The 20,594-nt window shown below is 34.7% G+C and overlaps 3 protein-coding genes across 3 annotated transcripts; 2 read left to right on the top strand and 1 right to left on the bottom strand.

Annotated features, from left to right (window-relative positions):
* The first annotated feature begins 590 nt into the window (after positions 1-590).
* Positions 591-6,521, top strand: LOC138139956 (uncharacterized). Its single transcript, XM_069060573.1, has 7 exons — positions 591-1,171; positions 1,309-2,300; positions 3,463-3,930; positions 3,985-4,121; positions 4,178-4,460; positions 4,508-4,658; positions 4,706-6,521. The coding sequence occupies exons 1-7, from the start codon at positions 1,000-1,002 to the stop codon at positions 5,560-5,562; spliced, it is 3,060 nt and encodes a 1,019-aa protein (XP_068916674.1). The 5' UTR covers positions 591-999; the 3' UTR covers positions 5,563-6,521.
* A 472-nt stretch (positions 6,522-6,993) lies between these two features.
* Positions 6,994-8,268, bottom strand: LOC138139958 (integrator complex subunit 12-like). The gene is made up of 4 exons (XM_069060576.1): positions 7,843-8,268; positions 7,658-7,790; positions 7,408-7,606; positions 6,994-7,319 (listed from the first exon to the last, which is right to left on the bottom strand). Exons 1-4 carry the CDS (start codon positions 8,136-8,138, stop codon positions 7,123-7,125), a joined length of 825 nt encoding a protein of 274 aa, XP_068916677.1. The 5' UTR covers positions 8,139-8,268; the 3' UTR covers positions 6,994-7,122.
* A 74-nt stretch (positions 8,269-8,342) lies between these two features.
* Positions 8,343-19,179, top strand: sstn (stepping stone). The gene is made up of 10 exons (XM_069060575.1): positions 8,343-8,541; positions 8,610-8,764; positions 14,915-15,142; positions 15,196-15,352; positions 15,399-15,648; positions 15,696-16,208; positions 16,265-16,403; positions 16,453-16,631; positions 16,684-17,157; positions 17,624-19,179. Exons 1-10 carry the CDS (start codon positions 8,538-8,540, stop codon positions 17,817-17,819), a joined length of 2,295 nt encoding a protein of 764 aa, XP_068916676.1. The 5' UTR covers positions 8,343-8,537; the 3' UTR covers positions 17,820-19,179.
* Positions 19,180-20,594: the final 1,415 nt, after the last annotated feature.

The following is a 20,594-nucleotide window of genomic DNA, read 5'->3' as shown; positions in this document are numbered from 1 at the left end:
ATCCGAGTATACGTATTATAAATTTAAGTACTTTAACAACACAGTCCAGACGTGCTAGATGACACATTTTTCCTCGATACTCGAGAAACATTAAAATTTCATCAGTTATGCAACCATTAAAAAATATTTGAAAAATCAGAGTGACGTTTATGACGCACTGTTATTACGTTTTTGTTTTTGCAAGGCAACTGCGTTTTACAACTTGGAAAATTTTCGTTACCTTTCAATGACACCTAAGTGGTGCATTCATCGAACTTTATTGTCTTCGATCATTAGAAAAGAAATTATTACCTATGTGCATACATCAAATGAAAATCCAGTAAAAATTCTACGTCATCTTGTTGGTTCTCGAATGGTTCTCGACAACTTACAACAAGAGGATTTGAATTTCGCGCGAAAAAATGACTACGTGACTTACTGCATGAATCTTGAAATTTTTGGAAATCCCTTGTTATCACGTCAATAAATTACTCCTATCGAAAATATTTCGCACCGTAAGCACGGTTCCTAACACCTGACCAACTTTCGCATTCGGAAATGAAAAATTTAATTAAAACAAGAAACAAGTAATTCCTGCGGGCAAACAGGGGCGTACCGTACATCCAATTTCAGGTGTATAGAAAAATCGTGGGCCGCAAATCTCCGTTTATTTTTATTTGTGAGAGTCAAATTTCGTTAGAATGATCGGTTTAAGAGACAATTTCCATTTAATCGTGTCAATAATGATGCAATTTGTTGGGGAAAGGGGCGATGCGCCACTGGTGTCAGACAAGGACAGTCAATGAGTTTATGCCCGGTTAGGAGAAGCATGGCGGCAAGCGTGGACATTTTCTAGTTTTACACGTTTTTTGTACGAATTTTAAAAGTAATTAACAGTAATTTTTTAAAAGTAATCGTGGTGTGTTATGATTTTAGTGAAAATTGTAATTATGTGACTGTTTGTAAATCCTGTTTAGTGAAAAGTTTGTAAATAAACAGTGAACCCGGGCTTTTACAATCATGGCGTCGAATGACGAATCTTCTAGTGATGATGAAAATAATAGTTTTTTAAATAAAGGACCTCTAATGAGCAGTGATGATTGTGTTCGTTGCTGCAAATCTTTCGGTAGAAGCGCTGAAAAGTGCTCTTGCAAGATGTCTAACAACCTTAACCACAATGGAGAAGAAACAAGTAAGTCACAGATTATATTTTTATTTTCAAAAATGCTCAAAAGAAATAGAGATGTCTTGGTGTATTCAGAGTGAAAAAGTTGTGTTTGTCATAATGTGACCAAAAAATACCGATGTACATTGAAATGTTTGTTCCAGGATTTTCACCCGAAATCATCCCAACAACCTTAACAAATGGTCAAATCAAAATGGAATTAGCAGAGAACAATCGTATACCTTCCAGGGCAAGCCTTAGTGATAGTGATCTAGTGAACAGTCAAAGTCCTAGTGACAGAGTGAACTTGACAGTTGTGGGGGACCACATTGATGAAGTGAAGCAGGCGCCTGATTTTCTACTGAACTGCAAAGAAGAAACGCGAGAATTTGTCGATTCTGATAATCACAATAGTGTAACTGAAGTTAACCAAAACTCTCATGTTGAGAGCGACGATTGTAAATCAGTTTCTGAAAATGGCTGTGATCTAAGTTGCAATATTGGTGCTGTGAATATTACCATAGACACTAATAACGGTTCTTTAAATCAGGAAACTTCAAAAAACAGTGGCCTTCAGATAAATTCAAATGTTAATAATAACGATATTGATATATTAAACGATATAAATTATACAAATGACAGCAATAAACTGAAACCAAAGAAGCATTGTTCGAAAATTGCCTCAAATCTAGACTACAATCTACTCAAAGGCAAGAAAGGGATTGAATTGTTAACAGCCATTGAAGAACAAACACACAACAGCTTAAAAAAAATTGATTTTCAGGATGTTAATTCAGATTCAGGAGGAAACGCGACCCACTGTTCGCCGCGTAACGCGCGGACGAGGTCGGTGGAAACGGCGGTCCTTCCGAAGAGAAGTGCAAAAAGAGCATTGTCAGCAGACGCTGACCACAGAGACGTCAAATTGAGAAGAATCGACTTCGCGAAGGTAAAATCTGCGAGCACGCCGACCAAAAGCGAGCACAAAGAAGACAGGAGTAAGTCGAGAAGACACGATAGTACAAAAAAATACGACAAGAGGAGAGGAAGCTCGTCCAGGAAAAAATCGGTAGGGACGCAGACGAGGTTTCACAGAGACTTACCAGCAAATCCGACTCTGATGACGAACGGAAACTACAGCTGCGCGCCCTCTGATGTGAGTTACTTAATTAACGCAACTCTGACTTAAGCTACTATACCTCAGTCAAAATTTTGTAAATGAATGCTTGTTTTGATGTTAATACTGGTAAAAGCAATGTCAATCAAAATGCCAGATTCGTATTGACGTAAACAAAATTATAAGATTCATCGTTACCCTAAATAATGATTTTTATCATTTTATCCACCTCATGAACAAAGTTGGCATCGTCTGTTGTAGCCACCAATGTGATAATATCAATTAAGTGAAATTGTTTATTGTAAGGATCTATACCCAGTGACCTACTGAAACGAGCAATAAGAGGATAACGACAATGTTTTTGTGTCTCCCGATTGCACAATGAGTAAAACTTATTCTAATTAAATTTTGTTGATTATGTAACAAACAAAAATTTTTTAAATTATTATTAAACAGTTGAAAAAATGTAGAATTCCGATTATCCGTTAGAATGGAATGCGAATCATAGAAATCTACGTTAAGACATTTTAGGCAATTTGTTTATTACATCTTATATAATAATGTTGTTAATAAATTAAAAGAAAGCAATAGCAAGAAAAAAACAAGGTTAAAGTGAAAGTATTATTGTACGAAATCAAAATATATACTTAGATATTTAGAAATTGTTTAAATTGAACAAAGTTCATTGCGTTGAGTAGACTTACTATGCACTTTAACTGAAGAAACTTTTTTTTGTTGAATACATTCCTAAATTTTACAAAATTTGCCACATTTCCAAACAATCGATAAATTATTTTAGATCTTGAGTCACTTAAAAATCTCGAGAATGTTTACTAACACTCTTGTATTTTTTCAATTGCAAGAAGATTTTCCCGGGCAAAGATTTTTTATTGGTCGAAATAGAAGAATAAAACTAAAACGAACAAATCGTAAAATTGCTGTTGGGAACTGGGTTGAAGACAAGAAGAAGCAGAATTCGTGTTTGTACCCGGGGACCTTGTGTTGTTTGGTCGGCCGATCAATGACGAGAACTTTCCAAACTGGTCATGGTTTTGTAAAAAATCGAGTACTGGCTCATTTGTAGAATTCGAACTTTCGGAAAAACCGTTATTTTCGTAGTTGTGACGGGGTAAAAAAAATTTTTCAAACCAAACAACAAGAATGCAAATTTCAAGTAACTGAGATAAAAACGGAATTGCAGACTAGTCTGAAGTATCGACGATTCTATCACATCGAAACCCATTCGAACGGTGGCGCCAAAATTCTGCGAATGTACGAGGACGAATTGAAGTATTTGCGTCCAGAAGAACAAGTCGAACTAGCAGAGGAATTTTTTACGTTAGCGTTTAGGGAAAACTCGGACGGACACGCGATATTCGTAATCGCTGTCATCCACGGCTCAGCTACTTATCTTCCTGATATTTTACAATACATGGCCGATAAATACCCAAATCTGACGGTGAAGAACGGCCTTTTGAACAAAAGCTCCGACATTGAGACCACCACCTTCTCCGAATACAACAAGAACGTGATCAAACACTACGAGAGCGGGACAGTAAGGTACGGACCCTTACACCAAATCAGCATCGTGGGGACCGCACACGAAGAAGTCGGAGGTTATTTTCCCGACCTGCTGGATATGTTAGAATCAAATAATTTTTTAAAACTTGTGAGTGAACGATTTTTATTTAGACCAAGTAAAAAATAATTATTAACGTTGTAGACGATGCCTTGGGGACGATTATCCATTTGCAGAGATATGAAACGTACTGAATCTAACGACGGACCAATCGTTTGGTGTAGGCCTGGGGAACAGTTGGTACCGACTGCTGACTCGAAAACGCCCTTGAAGAGAAAAAGGTATAAGTCCGAGAAATTTCTGATCGAAATGTACATATATTAATTTTGTTTTTTAGAACCGGCATAAACGAACTTAGAAATCTTCAATACTTACCAAGGATGTCCGAAGCTAGGGAACACCTTTTCGAAGATAGGACGAAAGCTCACGCTGATCACGTCGGTGCGGGTCTAGATAGAAAAACTACGGCGGCTGTTGGCATTCTGAAAGCAATACATGGGGGGCAGAATGAAGGACCAATCAATCGAATAACTAAAGACGTTGTGGCATTTTCGGCAAAATATTTTGACGTTTTAGCAGAGAAGTTGCAGCTGGATCTGCACGAGCCGCCTATATCCCAGGTAAAGAAAAATAATTCGGCAGTTTCGCGTCTAATTCTTTATTTCAGTGCGTCACTTGGATTGAGGATGCTAAGCTGAATCAGTTGCGGAGGGAGGGTATTGAATACGCAAGAGTGAATCTGTACGACAACGACATCTACTTCTTGCCGAGAAACATAATACATCAGTTTAGGACGGTCACCGCGGTTACGAGTATAGGTAATAGAGTCGTTTTGTAGAGTTCCGTTCTAAAAATGGAATTTCAGCGTGGCATGTCCGTTTGCAACAGTATTATCCTACATTTGAAACCAAAAATGTCGACGAAAACGAAGTTAATAAACTAATAGTGAGGACAGATTTGTGCGATAAACATGAATCGTCAAAGAACAACCATGTCAAGAACGTGTTAAAAGTGAAACAGAAGTTAGATTTTGAAAAGCAGGTGTTGGCCGAAAAAGACAAATTGAACGATCACAAATACAAGACTTTCAGCAGCAAGGATAAGAGTAAATCGAAAGATAAAGTTCGGGATGAAAACAAAGAAAAGCGCGACAGGGACCGCGACAAACACTGTCACAAGTCGAGGAGTGACAAAGACCGGCACGAGCACAAAGATAAAAGTAAACACGACAAAGATCGCCACCATCATCACTATCACAAAGATAAAGAAAAGTCGAAAGAAAAAAGTTCAGTGGATAAGTCGCGCAGCCACCACTACCACAAAAGCAAATACAAAAGTGAACACAAGAGCAGACACAAAAGCAGCACTCACACGCATCACAAAGACCGAGAACAATCTGAATCGAAGAAAATCGTGAACGACGACGGCAAAAATAGCTGGACGGACAAGACTCTGTCGAGCAGCACGAGTGGTACGCTGTCGAGTACCTCTTTACAAAGTAGTAACGTCCAAAAAAATACTACCAGTAACGAAACGCCGAACGTACAAAGGTTTCCGGTACAAGGTTTCGCCGTCGACCAACATCTGACGTCGCCGACCATCTTGAAGCCGAAGCAAGAAAAGAAACCACAAAAAATCATCAAGCGTCCAAGACTATCGCAATCGGCCGACGTCCTCGGTGATATTTTGAAAGACATGAACAAATGTGACCCACGTATATAACAGTAAATTTATCACACGGTCGTGTGTTCATAAGTGGTGTACATAAATGTAAATATGTTTGGTGATAATTTGGATGAGTTCGGTCATCCCTGTGAATTCTAAAAGAGTCGAGTCGTCAGTCATCGTGTTTTCTTTTATTATGATTTTGTTCAAGTTGCGATCGTCAGAATCTCCCACTTTATTATAAATTTTTGGTAAATTATTTATAGTCTTATGTAAAAGTGTTTTAATTTACCGGAGTACTATCAACTAAATTCGATCTCATTATTTTAACAATTGAATTTTTGCCATTACTAATAAATGTATTTATAAACGGTTTTAAAATATGTAATTTATGTTTTAACTGTAAATATGTATAGGTAGAGAAATATGTACAGATTTTTACTTAGTCAGACCTTTAAGCGTTGCTGTATAAATTAAAATATATAACAATGTTAGAAAAGTTTTTAGTAATGACTAATATTTTTTCATATCACAGCAAAATTTTAGATTAATTTCTAACTCTAAGAAAAGATCTATTTTTTTGTGTGTTAGCTTTAAACTAATTGCGAGGTTTATGTGAGTATCAAAAATTTATGATAACCAGTAAATACATTATCCATTATTTATTTTATTTAATTTAAATTTATTCGTGACACCTTTTGTTTTTATCGATTCAACATGTGAAAGTTCCTTCAGACTGACTGAATTGAGGCAGATATTTTATATAATTGTGAAAGGTGTCTTGTATTGTATAATGTGATATAATTTTATATTTAGACAGGCTTAACTTTATATTCATATCGACACGACGCCTATGTTTTTTTTTCGGTTCGACACAAAACATTTAGTACTATTAATTTTCTTTATTAAGGTTGTGGCATAATTACCCATTTGTAATTTAAACCTTCGCTTCGCATTGTTACATTCCATACAGTATTGTTTATATGAATAAAAATTTCCTGTCAATTAGAAACTGATTTTAGTAAACGATTTATTTACCCTCGCCCCCGACATCGTTCATGAACAGATTTTGATGAAATAAATGTCAAGATCGATGTCATCAAAATCTATCGCATTTTATTCTTGTTAATTTTGTGAATACGATTTGATAGATGTCGTTCGGTTCGTCGGTTGATTCTTGAACGCATTTCGCGAATGTCTACACATTCGGTCACGTGATGATAAGTTAGCCAACCACGTTAAAGCGTATCACGCTATTAAAGAAATACGTCGTCGGTGTGGACCTGATAAGTTGCAAAAATGGTGCACTGATAAATGAAATACGTCGGCATTTATACTTTTTAAAATAAATTTCCATTTAAACTGTGGGTTGCAAAGCAATATTTTCTGGATACGTTTGCCTATTATGCGATTTTTGCTTCGCTGTGATTGATCACAACTTTGGTTTATTTTTTCACTTCATTTAATAATTCGACCCTGACAATTGCATACTTTTCTTTACGATTTTATTTAAGTTAATGAATACATACATAAACAAAAAATATTTTTTATCAATACAGGTCCTCAATTTTTGTAATATCAAGTATAACTCGGCTAGAATTGTTACGTTATTAGGTTTTAGCGAGGCAAGCGAGTTAAGCGTCTTTCTTGGAGTTTAGCAGCTTTCTTTTTCATACTTTGAATACGTTTATCGGCACTGATTATATTTATGTTAGGAGTGACATTAGTGCGAGATGTACTTGAACTAGTAGTGGCAGGTTTTGACGTACTTGAAGATGAAGTTTTACTTGAACTAGACGTATTTGATTTCGCATCTAAAAAAAGAAAACCACAAACAAATTTACATAATTCTTGTTAAAATCTTCATAGAAAAATACAATAAAAAAGAAATGTGTCACTTACATTTACCGTTTTTCGACTCGGAACCGCCTGACTTGTAAGTATTGCTACTTGAGTGGCGATGAGATGAAGAATTAGACTTGGAAGATGAAGAAGTTGATGAAGAAGACGACGAGGATGAAGATGACGATGATACTTTCGCGTGGGTCGTTGCAGGTGGGACCGAAGCGGCGGCACTTAATTTCGCTTTTTTGTTGGCGTCCTGTTATCAATATCATTAATTACTATAAAATGTGATGTTTCATATTTTTACCTTGCAATTTTGGCAAACCCAGCTGTCAAAAGAATCTTGATTTACTACAATAGGTTTATGACATTCTTGGTGGTACAACATGTGACAGTCTGAACATTCCAACAGCCGATTACGCGCTCCAACGTCCATTCCACTGAAATATGATTGATAAATGATGTGCGATAGTACTAGAATTCTGTACTTACTTGCAAACAATACACATTAAATCTTCTTTCAATAAATCTAGTTCTAGTTCTTTATCAGAACTCGATCCATTACTCTCTTCTAGCGTATTGATAAACGGTTTAAACTCCGGGACTCTCCTCTGCTTAAATGACGACGCAACAACTCCGGACAGATCTTTCGTCAGTCCGACTTTGTTTTTTATAGCTTCTTCAAGATAAAATTGTAAAGGAACGGTTTCACCCTTCACTAGATTATCACTTGAATATAAGCAATTTAACGACTTGATAAATTGCGGGTCGATATCATTTAAAAACATTTTATTTGTAAACCGTTAGAAACCTATAAATATTTAAAAAAATTGACGAAATATTGCGCCCCTCAGAGCCCACTCGACTACCAGCCAACAGATTGACATTTGTAGACTGACATACAATGATACCAATTACACAATGCAATGAGACTTGTGCAGAACTGCCAACACAAATATCTAGTTCTTAATCATGATGTTGGTTGCAGTTTTTAGTTGATTCTGAATCTGATTGTAGTTGTCAGTTGGTTGGAATCGTAGACACATTCGGTGATTTTTCAGTGAAAGACATTGTATAATTCTACAATTAAAATAGCTAAATCTTAATGAAAATGTAATTTTTGAGTGTTGTTAATCCTATTTTTATAATGGCACAGGATTTTCGTGTATTCAGTGGAATTATATAAAATGGGTAAGCTCTAGTTGAAGTGGTTGGAAACCTGTGTTTGTTTGATTGTGGTTTTTAATTTTTAATTGCAGAGGATGGTGTTAATACTGAATGTAATAATTTGATAAAAATGGGAGCCACTGGAAATCCAAATATTACACGTCTTGCCACCTTACAAGAGCGAAAAAAGACCATCGAAGAGTCTTTAGCCAAATGCAATCAAGAGTTGAAACAAATATGCCTGCAGGTATTGTACAATCATATCTACAAATAGATCATTGATTAGTTCAAAGTATTTGAACTTTTGTTGATAAAAGTCTAGAGATTGTGTCTACTTAATTTGTGTCACATAAAATTTAATATCTATTCTGATAATAAAATAACCTGTAATCTGTTTGGTTAACTTAATGTAAATAAATGACCTGGAGACAGCTGTAAATAAAAAGAATGAAGTACAAATTTTTTAAAGACTTGAATAATTTCAAATAGAAAATCTACTGTACTATGGCGAGCATGGAATTTCGGGCAGCAATTTACATGTCATTTAAAAAAAACCAATGTAGTCTAAGCTTTATTGTCATAAATGTCATCATAATTAATTTTGACGGAACTTCAAAAGAAACTCACAATTATGCACAATTATTTTACATTTTAGTTATTGATTTCCAAAGATTAATAAAAAAGACGGTTTAGTTCTCAGAAAATCACATCTAAGCACTTGCAGCTTTTCAGAATTGATGAATGCAATTTGCAAAATGATAGGAGACAATAGTTGATATTAAAATGAGGTTATTAATACGTCTAGCACCTAAAGCCTATTTCACATTTTATATCAGTCAAATTTCAAGTCTGCCCGAAATTCCGTGCTCCCAATAGTACCATATAAGGAAAAAACTATTTTTTGTGACAATCTAGCAAATATTTATCTAAAATCAGAGATAATGTGCTTTTGTAACTCTTGGGTCATCAAGTTTTGTGTAATCAGTTCTGTCAACAATATACAGAATGAGCCAACAACTTGATTTACTCAATTCTTATTTAAATTTGAATTTTATTTACTTTCGTTACTATTCTGATCTACACACATATAAATTTAATTTTCTTGAATGCCCTAAATTTTTTAACAGAACTGACGTTAGTGTGAAGTAATCAATATTGCTGTTAAATTTTAATCACTCCCAGATGCTCAAAATGACATTGAATGTACCCCATTAGTTTGTACTGAAACTGTAATCAGTGAGTGGAATTAGATAGTTTATTAATATTAATCCCTTGAAGAGTCCAGGAAATCAGAAATTACATAAGTAATTTATTTACTCATTATTATTGGCTAAGAGTACCTTCAAATCTACATGAAGAAAATTATTATTAATTTTGTAAGTGTAGTACTCACCCTAAGGTACAAAGTTCCACAGTAAAAAAGATGTTTCTTTTTGTATTGTAGAGTGTAGCGATAAACATTCATCTATCGTGAAATTCTCAATTGGATTTTTTTTTCAACAAAACATTCATGTGGATTTTAACTTGACCATTTTTTTAAATAGATTTTCTAAGAAGTAACACTTTTATTTGCTGAAGGAAAACTAGACAAAGCAAATTTTTATCGAAAATTGAAAAGTTAATGTCATTTTTAACTTCCAGACACATTTTCCAATAAGCCTACTTTGTTACTACTGTGTAGTTATTTTTAATACTTCAGTCTCCATAATATAAAAGGTGGCGCCTTTAAAAAGTTTTTACAATTTTCAAAATTTATATATCTGTCTGCCCTTTAACGCTTCTTTATACGTTTACGCGATATCGTTTTCTGAGTTTTTTGACGACTGCAGCGCCGCCTCGCGGATGCAGCGCGCAGTTCTCAACTGGTATTTTCAAACTTCTGCCTGTCTTTACATGTAATATCACTTATTAAAACACCCAAATTTTTGAAATTCTCGCGTTCAAGTCTACAATAAATCAATAATAAATCAATAAATCAAGCAAGGTACAGGGTCATTATAAATGATTGTCCCATCGCAGTTGGCGTTGAAAACCCACACAAATTTGGGATGTGCCGCTAACTTCGCAACGTTAGACAAACTATAGTAGACAAATTTACACTACCGCCAGCAGCGCTACCTAACGGCGATGCTAGTCTCACTCATGTTATAAAGTTTGCGGCACATTCAAGTACGTCACCAACGCCTACTGCGATGAGATAATCATTTATAATGACCCCGTACCTTGATTTTGGAAAAAAAAAACTTGTCTAAAGGTAAAGAACTGTTAGAAAGTTACCATGTCAGTGACGTGAAAGAAGTAATCGTAGGTATATAAATGAGCAATGAGAAATTTTCGATTCGGAACGTTTTTACAGTGATTTTTGAAATTCGCCGGTGTAAAAACCTATTTAGAGAAACATGAATACCTCAAAACAATCTCTAATTGTTGGTATATTTAAATACAAATGAGCAAGTTCAACAACAAAATTTCGATTTGGAACGTTTTTACCGTGATTTTTGAGGTTTGGCGATATAAAAACATATTTAGAGAGCAACTAGCGCCATTTTAATAGTACCTATTTGGAACATTCTCATGCCCAAAGACCAATTTCATGCGCAAAATTGGGATTTTTTTTGTCTATTCTCCTAAAGATCAAGTACATATTAAGGTGCAACGAAATAAAAATGTTTTAATGATAATAATTCCTAACATTCAATAGTTTTACTTCACCTCACTTTGTCCAGTATATTTAACTTTAACGTTCTACTACCGTGTGAACAACAATTACTGATTGAGTTGGCAATAAATTCTGGTGACTTTTGGTGACTTTTATGTCATGTTCCAACGAGAAAACCATTTTATTAATAAAAGAATACAAAAACCAAGACCAAAACCAAATATGAAATGTATACCAGCTGTCAATAGTGTCAATAAAACAAACCGAAATTGGTACAATTCAGTCTTGAAAATTTCATGTAAAATTTTTTTATTGCCAACTGAAACAGTTATTGTTGCTCACCCTATATATTAATCATGTAAATTATTAATGCAATTGAAATTAACTGCGTTATGCGTCAACTGTTTATTTATTGTATAAGAAATAACAATTAAATCTTGTTTTAATTCCTAATAAGAGATTCTTTGTTGTTAGCAAGTACGCATGCCAAATACAGTATGAAAATTTCAATTGCCGATTCTTTTTTCGATATTTTTGCAACCCGGAACACAGCAAACACGTTCACGATTGATCACTCATTTTTTTTATAAATAATTTGAATTTCCTACTTTCAAAAAGCCGATTTTACATGTCAAATACGAAACTGTTTGTTTACCAGCTGAAAAACGCCGCGCTCCGCCGCCGGCCGCGTCAATTGATGTCGGGCAAGCCTATAGGTATAATTTGAGTGAAATTGGGGATATATTCCTAAAAAAATACTTAAAAGGTTACGTCATTCGAACGTTCTATGTAGTTGCAGCAGTCATCGAAGTAAAATTTGTTTTATCAAAATTTTTGTTAAACGAGTAAATGAGCGCAATTAACAAATTACAAGTACTTTTATCTTGAGTATCATTTTGTTCAGTACGTGTATACTTTTACATCTATGGGGAAAATAACTTCATATTTAATCTCGGTGTTTTAAACTTTGATCTATTGATCTTTTGTGCACCTATCCTTTATTTGTCTTTGCATTAGTCATGATAACAGGCCCTTTGGTATGAAGATCTGTTTCATTGCTACTTCCCCTGAACAGATTAATAGTTTTTTTTTAATTACAACTCTGCAGTTGAGGGTAACTCAGGTAATTGTGACAGTTGTCAAAGTCCACTTTATAATATGTGTGTGTGAGGCTAAAGAACAGTCAGATCAAAATCTACAGCCATCAAGGTAGTAGGTATGCAATTCGTGGCATTCTAACATGAATCAATTTAAGGATTTGAATACATTAATGAGTTCACTTGAGGCACAGTGAATCGGGTGGTTTTTTTTTTTTTTTTAATTTCACCTCCTAGTGGGCGTTAAAGAATCGATTGTGAACGCACCGCTCATGTAAAACGTAAGATTTAAACAACTGATCCGTAACCTGTATAGTGCGTTCACAATCGACTCTTCAACGCCTACTATGAGGTGAAATTAAAAAAAAAAACACCCGATACAATGTACTATTGCGGGCAAAAAAAATGGGACATCAAATTTCTCTCAGTTTTGAAAAATTCGATGTAGTTTAAGCTTTATTATCATTTTTTTGACACTATTCCAGCTGACAGTTTAAAAATTTATTTTATACTCCTATTTTCCCTTTCCAAATGCCCTCTTCTTTTGATAAAGGTAGATTTTGATTGGAACTTTGCTTTAAATAAATATTCACTACGTGCTTACTTACAATCATTCCCTACAACCTACAATACTTAATGACAACGTCAATCAATTCAAAGTAGGGTTAGAATCAGGTAAGGGTTATTTCACATTAAAAGTCAAGACAATGACGTTGATGTCCCACTTTTTTTGCCCGCAATAGTACATCAAGTTAAAAGATGTGTTTCGATCTCAAATTAATTATTTTAAAAACTACTATCAGCAGTGCACCTCAGCTAGAGAAATACCGTGGGATCATTTAAATTTATAATTAAAGTAGGCTATGACTTTTAAATTACATTGGTAACACTGTTAACAACTTAATTTGAATTGTCAAAGTGACGCTTCAAAATATGAAACGGCGACTTAACAGTTGTAATTTGTATCCAACCAAGGTGAAAATAGTTTGAACATTTTATATGATTATCAATAAAACTATATTATTTTCTAGTGCTTAATTTCTTTTAAATTAAAACGACTGAACATGAGACCCCTAAACGTCAACAGCGTTGCCAATCTAATTTAAATGTCATAGCCTACTTTAATTATAAATTTAAATGATCTCACGGTACAACTTTGCAGACATAGTCCAAGAAGTTGCCGAGCGAGATAAAAGAAAATCTGACGTAATTATATGCGGTGCTGCCGAACAACCAGCAAATTACATAAAACATCAGCGCCAGGAACAGGACAAGGCAATAGTTAGTGACATTCTTAAAGCGATCAAACCCACAATACAAACCACACACCTGAATATTCAACGTCTAGATCACTGCTCTGACACTAACGTGCGTCCCAGACCTGGAAGAGTTATTTTGTATAGTGAATTAGAAATTAGACATAATTTGTTACACAATGATGAGGGCGCTGGGCGCTACAAAACGGGCGTTTCACGCTTAAGTAATAATCAATGCGCAAGAACAATAACAACACTAAACACAAAAACACCGAACAATAAGGAAAAGATTCACGAATTTAACTTCAAAGCAGCAAAAAACAAAAAGTTTTTTGACTTCAAATTCAAAATGTCATTTAAACAAGAAAAATTCTCGGTGACAAAAACTTAAGATGAATAATATCCCCAAAAAGCGCCCGTGCACTAGCGCTCTGCGGGGATCACTCAAACTACACTTTTGAACAGGTCGGTTATAATTATAATACAGCAAATCATGCTTTAGAAACACGGAGATTATTGCGGAGCATTTTATTTTTATTTATTAATCTTTTACATAATGAAATAGGTCGCATATATCTTGCTAATAAAATTATTTATGCAATTCCCCAGCATAGTGCATGTCACAAGACAACTTTTCACTTTAACACTAGCAGGACAAATGCATCAGTTAAATCTGCGATTCTAGTAATGAATGGATACATTTACAGTAGAAACTCGATAATTCGTCACTCGCTAATTTTTCATGTTCTGTAATTCGTCACCCCTAACTGTGCTTGTTGTACATATTACACCTACTGTTTGGTCAAATTTTATCTTTCGTTTCATATAATTTTCTTTTTTTGTACCATGTACGCATGTACCGACATTTAAATAAAATACTCGTACTTATATTTCCTAAAACATTTATCTGTTACTTCTTTAAAGCGAGTTTACTGCACTATTCTGATTTCGAGACCATCGGGACTAGTCCCGGGACTTAAGAAGTCCCGAAAACCTCTTTGGTCCCGGGACTTGGGAACATTAATTGACAAGTAGACAATTGATTGACAAATGGACAAAACAAAATTTACATTTGGAAAATTTTCGTTTCCCGTTTTTTTTTGCAACCAACTGTACATACAGATGTAAAAATTATGTAGTTAACGTCAATTAAAATGATAAAAAGTACGTACTTTAGAATGTGATTTAGTAATTTTTCCTGGAATTTTCTATAATTCGTCAATTTCCCTAATTCGTCACCCACCCGGCCCCGTATGTGACGAATTATGGAGTTTCTATTGTAATAGGATTCGTGATATATGTGATTCACTTTAACCCTTTACATAATATAAAACAAAACATTGTTAAAAATTTTGTATGTGTAAATCACTGATTTTATTATTTAGGAGGCCGACCTGACGGGTATAATCCCCCAAGAGATGCCCCTAGAACCGGGAGAGTCGCCACCCCTGATCCGAAGACGCGTCGGAACAACCTATCAGTTACCAGAAAACTTAATCAAAAACGCAAATAATAAAGACGAGTCAGTTACAGATCTGGAACTTCAAATACAATTGCACGCCAATATGGCTGAAGCGGCTCTGGGACTGGCGAACGAACAGAACATCAGCAAGGTACAGTGAATAATCGAGAGAGAAACTGGTAAACAAATACGAAATTGTTGTAGACTCTGCGTCGCCAACACATGGCGGATTATCAACAGCACAAAGTACAGTTCACCAAGCTTCAAGAGAAGTTGACTTCAGTGAAAGATAAAGTTCAACAACAACACCAGACTGAACAGTTGCACAAACAGAAGAAAAAACCCAGACCAACGGAGCAAGGTACTAGTTATGAATGTGTGAGATGGTATTTAGATGAGAGTTTTAGATGACAACATTTCGATGGGAACAAACATGAACGAGCCATTTGCCAAGTCGGATTTAAGGCACAGCGTGAGGTCAAGTAAATGTGTAAATAATGAAGAAGTGGAACAGAGGTACCTGCTTTCAAATCCTAGAATGGGTTACAAGAATCTTAATAATTCTTATGTTGATAATTCCTATCCGAGATATGAAGAAGTTTTGGCTAGAGGATTGTACACATTGAGTATAGACGGTTATAAAAATTATATGGAGAGGTAATACGGTACAGTTGGGTGATACACGTCTGATCTATATTTTTCAGGCAAGAAAACTTGGCAAATAATCACATTTCAGGCTATAATACCCTACAGTATAATCAACACCATAACTCACACCCCCATACGCCGCTGAATCCACATTATCAACACCCCCAACCCCAAAATCAAACATATCAAGTCGTTAGAACGGCATCAACTGTTTACAATTATCCAGTATTCAATCAAAACTACAGTCAAGTGTCACAGGCGATTAAGAATCACCACAACAGCCCCACGAACCAGCTCACAAATTCGCGAACGCAACACAGACAATCTAGTCCAAACACGAATACTCCAAAAATGTTTTATTCGCAAAATCTTGAACAGAACCATAACTATAGGGTGTATCCAGAAAACGAACAAAATTTCCACGCGCCCAATCCGCACCAAATCCAACCGCATCAACAGTACGAACAGATGAATTTGGGGTTGGGTGGTTATTGGAAGCGTTTGGAAAACGGCGAGATGGTTTGGTGCAATTCCAGTCCGGTAGAGTCGAACTGGCAGAGAGACAAGAGGTTGTGCTAAACAACGCAAACATTTAGAGTAGTTTTTTAATAATTTGATTTTGTAGGTTTGGTAGTTTGGACAGGAGAAAAAACAAGAGACTACACAAGCGAGTGTCTCCATCTGTTAGTAACAAGTCGGCAACTCTCGCCAGTGTTCCCGTCTACGTGGATCATGTCAGGACGGCTTCAATAAAGTCGCCACAAGTAAGGAGTATGTTGTTGGATAGACGGGGGTTGACTGGATATGTTTCAGGTGATAAGTAGGAGATCTCAGGATAACAGGCAGCTTGTGAGGACGCAGTCGTTAGGTAGCGTAGGAGGTCAGACTATCGATAGTGTGTGGCCTAGTGATGATAATTCGTCTTGTGAAAGTGATAATCGTAGTATTAATGGAACTGGACAGGGCGTCCGCAAGCAGAAACAGAAAGAGTGGTAGGATTTTTGCGGGCTCGTGTCTGGTCGATTACTTTGGACATGTTTGCAGGATGGAAACATTCCTGGATGGGCCGGTCTCGCCGACTCATTCGATTGTTTCCAGGTCGCAGTCCGCTCTACCTTCGGTCTTGTCCCCCGAAGAGAAATACATCGTGACCCCTCCCCAACATATTCCGCCCCCGCTAACGCCGAAACCGCCGCTGGAAATACCGGCCGAATCGAATCCGTCCCCGAGAATACCGGAAACAAATATAGAATTATTCAATAATAACATACCGAAAAATTGCACGATCGTTCAAGCAGGACATTGCAAGCCGTACCACGAAGAGACCAAGCCGTTCGAAATGTCCGACTTTTATAAATACTCGACGAAATTCAAAAAGTCGCCGGTTAAGCAGCAACAAGATGATAGCGCGAGGAAGTCGCTCCCACCAAATTCACCATTTCAGAAGAATTTAAACGAGACTTTTGACAAAGCGAGTGTCCCACAGACGGTCAAAAATCATAATTTTAGTCCATCATCGTAAGTGTCCAGACTATTTTTGCTTGTCAATTCGCTTGGGATAGGTCGCCATCTATCGAGTCTGCGAGGAAGCTTCAATCTATTCTTCAATCTATTAGCACTGCACTAAACGATTTTAACACTGCTTCACATTACACGATCTTAGCCCAGCTTCATACACATATCACGATCTTACCATTGCTTAACATTACACTATCTTGGCACTGCTTCACGTTACATGATTTTAGTAGCGCTTCACATTACAGGATGGTAGCATAGCACTGCTTTACGCTACATGATCTTAGCACCGATTCACATTACACTAGCTTAGCACCGCTTCACATTACAGGATGTTAGTACAGCTTCGTACATCACTATCTTAGCACCGCTTCATTTATAACGATTTCAGCACTGCTTCATACGACACGATCTTAGCACAGCTTCATATTACGCGATCATGTTTGTGAGATGTGTTTTGAATTTTCAGGCCGTTGAGCCCCACTCGTATGGACAATACGAATTCTTTAAATTCGAGTCTCGATCTCAGTCAGCTATCAAATGCGAACGTTGCCGAACGTTTTTCTGACGAAATGAACGCATGGTATAAAAATCATAAACTGCAAATAGACAACGGCGGAAGTGGTAACACTTCAAAAGGTAAATCTACAGCGACGCTGGTTTGAATCGTTGAAGATAAAGAAAAGACTAATTTTATTGCAATAAGGTTCAGTATACAAGTATATAATATATAATTTATAATGTTATATTGATATGTTGATAGTGAGCAGAATGTTGAATGTCATTCTCGTGTCTTTTATACTTCAGAAATTATATATTGATAATTATATTTTTCATGTCCAATACGAAAAGTGCCTTGAAGATTTTTTTATTATTTCTTCAAATGAAACTTATATTTTTGTAACTTTAGAAATGTTATTATTTTTTGTAAAACCATTTATTGATCTCAGTCGCCAAAAGTGATCGAAATTTAATACTATTAGGCTCTTCCATCTCCTCCACAAATTTTGACAGTTTCCTACTCGGTAGATCAGCAATACCCTATTAAGTATTAATTAGCATTGGGGAAGTAGTTTTTTTTATAGGATTGTTGTAAAATTTCTAATCTTTTTTATGCCGTAACGAGAAGATAATTGATTGTCACTATGGAACAAGACTTTTTATTTAATCGTATAAAAACCAGAGCTGGGATTCATATTCGAATAATTGGAATCTTCGAGCGTACAAAATTGAATATGTGCCAACTTGTTAATTCAAATATTCAATGCATAGTTTAATAGGTACAAGTGCACATGAAATTTGAACGTTTTATGTTTATTTCTTTATCGTTGCTTAGACTAACATGTGGATCTCGTTTTAACATGAAATGACATGTTATCCTTATTAAATAATTTTATATAAACTTTTAATATACCTGTACGACGTATATTTTTTTTTATTTTACATTTAAATATTTAAAAGTAAAATTATATAAGTGATATATAATATTTGAATTATTCGGATTATTATTTAAATATTTGATTAATCGATCAATTCAAGTAACTATTCGAATACAAACATTCAAAAAAGTCCCAACCCTAATAAAAACTAAAATTTCACGTCTTCTTAATTATGTAAGATTATATAAGTGACAAATTTACAATTGCCAATTTCTGTTTATTGGTATGTCGTATTACACTCTAAAAAATAATACTTCACCCTACTTCATAGTATTGAAATATAAGAAACATTGGTTTGTTGATGATCCACTGAGCAAAAATTTTTGACTGATCCGTGACGGAGGGGAGTGGAATTGCTAAATGTTAAAAATGGTTAAGTGGTTTTCATCACTTGATCGACTTGTGCTCTAAGCACTTTTGTACTATGTTTTAAGTTAAATAAGTTAGATTGAACTTGTAGATTTTAATTCACTCAGCAATATTTGGTTTTCAGTTAATGAACCAAAGTTTTGTACCTTATCTTAGGATCTACATATTTTGTATTTAAACTTATTTTCTATGTTTTAATAAACACGATTTTATTTTATCTTTTAGTTTTTATCACCACACTAAACTATTTATTATCATTCAACGGATTCAAATACCTTTAAAAAAACAAATTAAACTTTGAATTTTGGATTAGACGCGACAACTGAAAAGTAGTATAGTCAATAATAAATCAATGGGAATACGCCGTTCCGGTGAAATTACAATTTTTGCTTAACATTCTGTAACGGTAATAATCATATTTAGAAGATTCTAAAAATTCCAATGAATGAATTTTAGAAGTTACAAAAATAAATTCGTGACTCATAACTAAAACGTTTTGAAGATTTCAATATCGGTTCAAATTCAATTCAAAGAAATAAAAACGCCTTAGATTAGATTAAAAATGTTTGAAGCTTCTAGACACAAGAGGTCACTCGCTGTCAAAGTTTTAGTTTTATACAATCATGTACAGCGAGAATGTTTAAAAAATAATTAAATAATTATGTTCTTTCAAACAAAACTGTCTTGAAAAGATTACACTGGTCTACAGTGAAAAAATATTCTGAATAATTTCAACTAATTTTTGCTTGTCTACCCATGCTGAATACGAGTTGATAAGTAAAAGTCACTTATTAGTTTAAGTTTTCACGATACCTGATATTAATGATATCTTCCAAATTTAACGATCCTAACTTCCTTGAGCTTGATAATACTGATATTTACTAGTTAGTTGGCATCAAATTTTGAAAATATTGTGTTTTAGTGTTCTGTTCTGTATTACTAAGTGATAAAAGTGTTAAAAGTAAAAAAAATAATTATATTGTATAGCAAAATGTCTCTTTTAACACTCTTACCACTTAGTAATACAGAACAAAGCACTAAAACACAATATTTTCGACATTTAATGTCAACTAACTAAGTAAATATCAATATTATCAAGTTCAAGAAGGTTAGGATCGTTAAATTTGGAAGATATCAGGTATCGTGAACACTTTAACTAATAAATGACTTTTACTTATCAACTCGTATTCAGCATGGGTAGAGAAGCAAAAATTAGTTAAAATTATTCCGAATATTTTTCCACTGTAGACGAGTATTATTGCTGGACTGTTTGTCGAGATGTTACAGAAGCAGAATACAATATTATACAGAATAATGTACAGAAGAACAGTATGATTTCTGTTAATTTTTGCAAAAATCTTGTAATTTTTTTTCTAGAAAGCGGAAACTAATTTTAAGTATATATTATAAATTTTGTATTCAACATATGAAGATTAATAAAAAGAAGTACTTTACGCGAAGAATACTTTTTTAAAGTCAAAATTTGTAGACTAGTGTTATTATTATTATACATGTAGTAATCGTAACTATTGTGTATTATACTAAAGAAATAGTTACACTATTAAATTAAATTTACTTTTTGCAGCATCAAATAATAAGTACCTAGACTGTTGTAATTATTTTTTTAACAAA

The sequence above is a fragment of the Tenebrio molitor genome, chromosome X (genome assembly GCF_963966145.1).
Source record: "Tenebrio molitor chromosome X, icTenMoli1.1, whole genome shotgun sequence".
In the NCBI taxonomy this organism is placed as follows: Eukaryota; Metazoa; Arthropoda; class Insecta; order Coleoptera; family Tenebrionidae; genus Tenebrio; species Tenebrio molitor.
The sequence above is the reverse complement of the archived record's forward strand: the minus strand, read 5'-3'. Positions and strand labels throughout refer to the sequence as shown.

Bases quoted from the DNA above. Each gene is read 5' to 3' on its own strand.
- LOC138139956 (XM_069060573.1), top strand. From the start codon at position 1,000: ATGGCGTCGAATGACGAATCTTCTAGTGATGATGAAAATAATAGTTTT. The intron at 4,122-4,177 runs GTATAAGTCCGA...TTTGTTTTTTAG, and splicing joins ACGCCCTTGAAGAGAAAAAG to AACCGGCATAAACGAACTTA. The intron at 4,461-4,507 runs GTAAAGAAAAAT...TCTTTATTTCAG, and splicing joins ACGAGCCGCCTATATCCCAG to TGCGTCACTTGGATTGAGGA.
- sstn (XM_069060575.1), top strand. The intron at 8,765-14,914 runs GTATTGTACAAT...TTTATTATTTAG, and splicing joins TGAAACAAATATGCCTGCAG to GAGGCCGACCTGACGGGTAT. The intron at 17,158-17,623 runs GTAAGTGTCCAG...TTGAATTTTCAG, and splicing joins CATAATTTTAGTCCATCATC to GCCGTTGAGCCCCACTCGTA.
- LOC138139958 (XM_069060576.1), bottom strand. From the start codon at position 8,138: ATGTTTTTAAATGATATCGACCCGCAATTTATCAAGTCGTTAAATTGC. The intron at 7,607-7,657 runs GTAAAAATATGA...TATTGATAACAG, and splicing joins GGGTTTGCCAAAATTGCAAG to GACGCCAACAAAAAAGCGAA. The intron at 7,320-7,407 runs GTAAGTGACACA...TTCTTTTTTTAG, and splicing joins CGAGTCGAAAAACGGTAAAT to ATGCGAAATCAAATACGTCT.